The sequence below is a fragment of the Pinus tabuliformis genome, chromosome 9 (genome assembly GCF_031772625.1).
Source record: "Pinus tabuliformis cultivar Carrire ecotype Pingquan chromosome 9, CPIR1, whole genome shotgun sequence".
Taxonomy (NCBI): Eukaryota; Viridiplantae; Streptophyta; class Pinopsida; order Pinales; family Pinaceae; genus Pinus; species Pinus tabuliformis.
In genome coordinates this window covers 193,225,781-193,229,364 of record NC_142307.1, presented here as the reverse complement: position 1 = coordinate 193,229,364, position 3,584 = coordinate 193,225,781, and the positions used below count along the sequence as shown (strand labels likewise).

The window sequence follows — 3,584 nt, the reverse complement described above, 5'->3', positions numbered from 1 at the left end:
AAAGGACAAGTCCTTGTCATATCCAAGACCAGTTTTGTGCTTGTTGTGGACAAGCTATTCCCAAGGTCTGATGATGCGCTTGGGAAGTGCAGACTGAGTTTCTGCATCTGCATATACAACTGCTGCTTTATTTGAATGAACTGTACCATTATTAACATGCTGCTGATGGGTGGTTGTCTCAATGTTCTGAACAAAAACAGGTTCAGAATGGTGTCTATTTTGATGTAGCTCTTCTTGCTGTAGCTGTGATTCAAGCTGCAAAAAATCGATCTTTTCCTGTGCATTTTGTAAACATGTCTGAATTTCTGAGAGATATCCTTTGCTGATTTGTAATGTGTCATCAACAGTGGATTGTATAAGAGTTTTCATGAACTCTAATACTTCAGTAATTGTAGCCATTTTTCTCAATAGAAATGCACCACTAGAAACTTGTTTTGGAGTGAAAATGTACCCTAAATAATCACAATGCTTGCAACAAATAGCAGACAATCACCCCAACAATTAAAGCAATCTTCTCATTAGAATCTGTTGAGAAAAACAAATTTGTTTGTTGCACATAAATTTATGCCCAAACTGCACAATAGGAACAAGTAAATTGAACAAGCAGCAACTTTAAATTGAATTGGATTTTTCAAATACTCCTTCACTTTCTCGGCCAGTGGAAAAGAATAGTCAACTTCAATAGCGACTGCTAATACATTCTTGTAACTATTGATGATAGCATGTGGAGCAGCTGCAATTGTGGGAGTTGTACATAATCTCATAAACTACAAATGGCTTGCTGTGGTGTGAAAATGATGATCTTCCAGAACAGAAAACAAATTCCTCCTGTGGCAAAGCTCTCGGTCGCTTTGTCTTCAATATAATATGATAAATGCCACCAAAAATCTTTAAAAAGACTTTGATATCCAATGCCCCACATAAAATTCAATGCGTTATGGTAAATTCAAACTTTATTGTTTAATATAGATGGACTCTGCAAGTTGTTACTTCTGTTGCCGTATAAATAACTGTCATGTTCAATGCTCCTCAAACAAATAATAGCTTGCAGCAACAAAATACAAAAATGAAGCTCTAATTTCGTATTTTCAGGGATTATATAATCTTGCTGTGAGCAACAAGCCTTCAAGAATAGTTTTCCCTTCTCTGATGCCAGCTCCTGCAGCCTCCTCTGAGGTAAGGGCCTTCTTGCTGATTATCCTGGTTCTGCTGCCGTCTTGTGTATCAAACACAATCCCAAAAGCTATCAGGGCGCTGGAACAGACAAGGCCTGAGATTCCAGCTATGGAATACCCAACTCAGAAAATGGCAAAACAAGGAGAAAGAGACAGATACCAACTTGCTTTACACAATGGGAATTTTTTTTTTTTTTTTTTTTACAAGTATCACGATTCACAATGGAGCAATCGCGCAACAGCCTGATAACTCGCTAACCATTGCTGCTGAACAGAGTCAATTTAAGATTTTGTACTATTACCAAATTGGTTTGTGCAAATACGAGGCACAAGCAACCAAGTTATCTGTGGAAAGAATCAAACTTCTCCATAAGAGATAGAAAATAATGTCACTTTCATAGACTTAGTACATGTCAAAATTAGCAAATTGGTGAGAGACTTGCACTTGAAATGATGGCTTCCTTAAATGCAGAAACAATGCCAACGAGAATTTTGTAATAAACTTCCAACTTTGATACTATATAAACACCACTTGCAATACGCATTTTTTTTACTGAAAAGAAATGAGAAGCCCTGCAACTGGAGTCCCGTCGAGTCTCTATATTATGGTTTGTATGCAGCCCAACGTTACAAGTACTCAACCCCTTCTCGTACTGTTAAATTCCTCACTATTTTCTTCACTTTCAATGATACTTAAAGGTATTACTCAAACAAAGCATGGAATAATAATCAAATAGAGGATACCAACGTGGAGAGTAATGCCTGGTACGGAAGAGTAACTTCAGACAAGGAATAATTTAGCATTGAGCAAAGAAACTACCTCAAGCCAAAATAGCAAGTTTAGTAAGTTGAGAGAATAGCAAAGAGACGGTGGCCACTAAGAATGGCGCAAATACCAGAGGGAAGGAGATCGATTACCAATTGTTATCAAAAGGGAGGTCGATACCAAACATTATTTTACTGTGTGAGCACTGTAAAAACCGTTATGAACTGTCAGGTAGGCGTAGAAACAAATATGACAGGCTCATGTGCCTTTGGTAGCCAGGAATCCAGGATGGATGGGTATGTTTGGCGGCAAGAATAGGAAATGCTCAAGCAGAAATGGCAGATATACGGAGGAGTTTGTCCCAAGGTATACGATCCCGTGGAGATAGCCTCCACTGTCTTTCTCTACGATCGGAACACGTTGGAGACGTGGGTTGAGAAGAATCCAGGGAAAGCAACCATCCCTCAGACCCGGGAACCTTTCAGTGCCACTGATATAACTCCGAACGCAGATCTCAGGGCAGAAATGAGACAATACTTCCAACGTGTGATGGGCAACGAATACACAGGATGGGAAGTCGTTCCCGACTATCCACAAGAACTGTCGTCGGATGAAATCCGAAATCTGCTAAGCGACATTCTTCAACTCTTCCCCAGTCCGGACGCTGGTCTTGTAAAAGAAGTTAGGAGGCTGGAGGATAAACTGCTGCTTGTTGATATTGAATGACGAGTACGGTTTGCCTTCGGAAACCTTTGTTCGTCCACCTACACCTTACGTTTCATATACAGAGAGAGTTTTACGTTACGCTCGTGACCGTCAGAATATCCCCACAGCGTCCAACGGAATGCAGTAATTCATTGTAATGAGTACGCAATACAAATTTGAGCTCTAAATGGGCCAGCCATTCGGCCTGTCAGCCAGCGCATGCAACTTTCACACCTGAAGAAATTGCGAAAGCCTTTAGGCATAACAGGAAATACCTTCATGCAAAGTTGACCCAGAATATGAAAGAAGTTTTGGAGTTGTTAAAAGGCTGCCATTTGAATAAACTGTAAATGGGACAGCATTGACAGCGCTGGACAGGACAACGCTTTAAATGGGGCATTTATGGACAGAGCGCAGTGGTGACAGAGGCGTTATAAGGCAGCGCTTGAAAAGAATATGGCAGAGGGCCAGGACTGCTCACGACAGAGGAATGGCAGCGCTGAAACAGGTGGCTCACAGAAACAGGTGGCTCACAATGGAGCAGGGCAGGAGATCGCCCGCTCTGATACCATGTTAAACACACATGGACAGCAAGACAGATGTGAAAGATAAATCAGTGAGTTCATTTTTTTATTAACAGGAGATGTACATTTATAATACAATGTTGTGACTCTTGGGTTTCAGATCCCAAGGTCTCTTGGACTGCTTAGTCTTTTCGGCTTCCACACTAACCCTTTAGGATTAGGTGTCCAACAGTTTTTATAATAAAGATGAGTTTTGTTTTGATCTAGCATTGAGTTAACTCAGAGGGCTGAAGCTCTTGGGTTAGGGCCCAACCCGAGTAGCCAAAGCTCCTCTTTATTGTACATGTATTCTAGCATAGATTTATGGTTCTGTTCATTTTCTTAAGTACCTTCCTGATTTTCTATTCATTTGCT

The 3,584-nt window shown here is 40.5% G+C and overlaps 1 protein-coding gene across 1 annotated transcript; it reads left to right on the top strand.

Annotated features, from left to right (window-relative positions):
* The first annotated feature begins 2,262 nt into the window (after positions 1-2,262).
* LOC149147795 (uncharacterized) lies at positions 2,263-2,667 on the top strand. The gene has a single exon (XM_089441953.1). The coding sequence runs from the start codon at positions 2,263-2,265 to the stop codon at positions 2,665-2,667; it is 405 nt and encodes a 134-aa protein (XP_089298079.1).
* The last annotated feature ends 917 nt before the right edge of the window (positions 2,668-3,584 follow it).

What these genes read in the sequence shown, in the direction of transcription:
- LOC149147795 (XM_089441953.1), top strand. Translation starts at nt 2,263, where the DNA reads ATGCTCAAGCAGAAATGGCAGATATACGGAGGAGTTTGTCCCAAGGTA.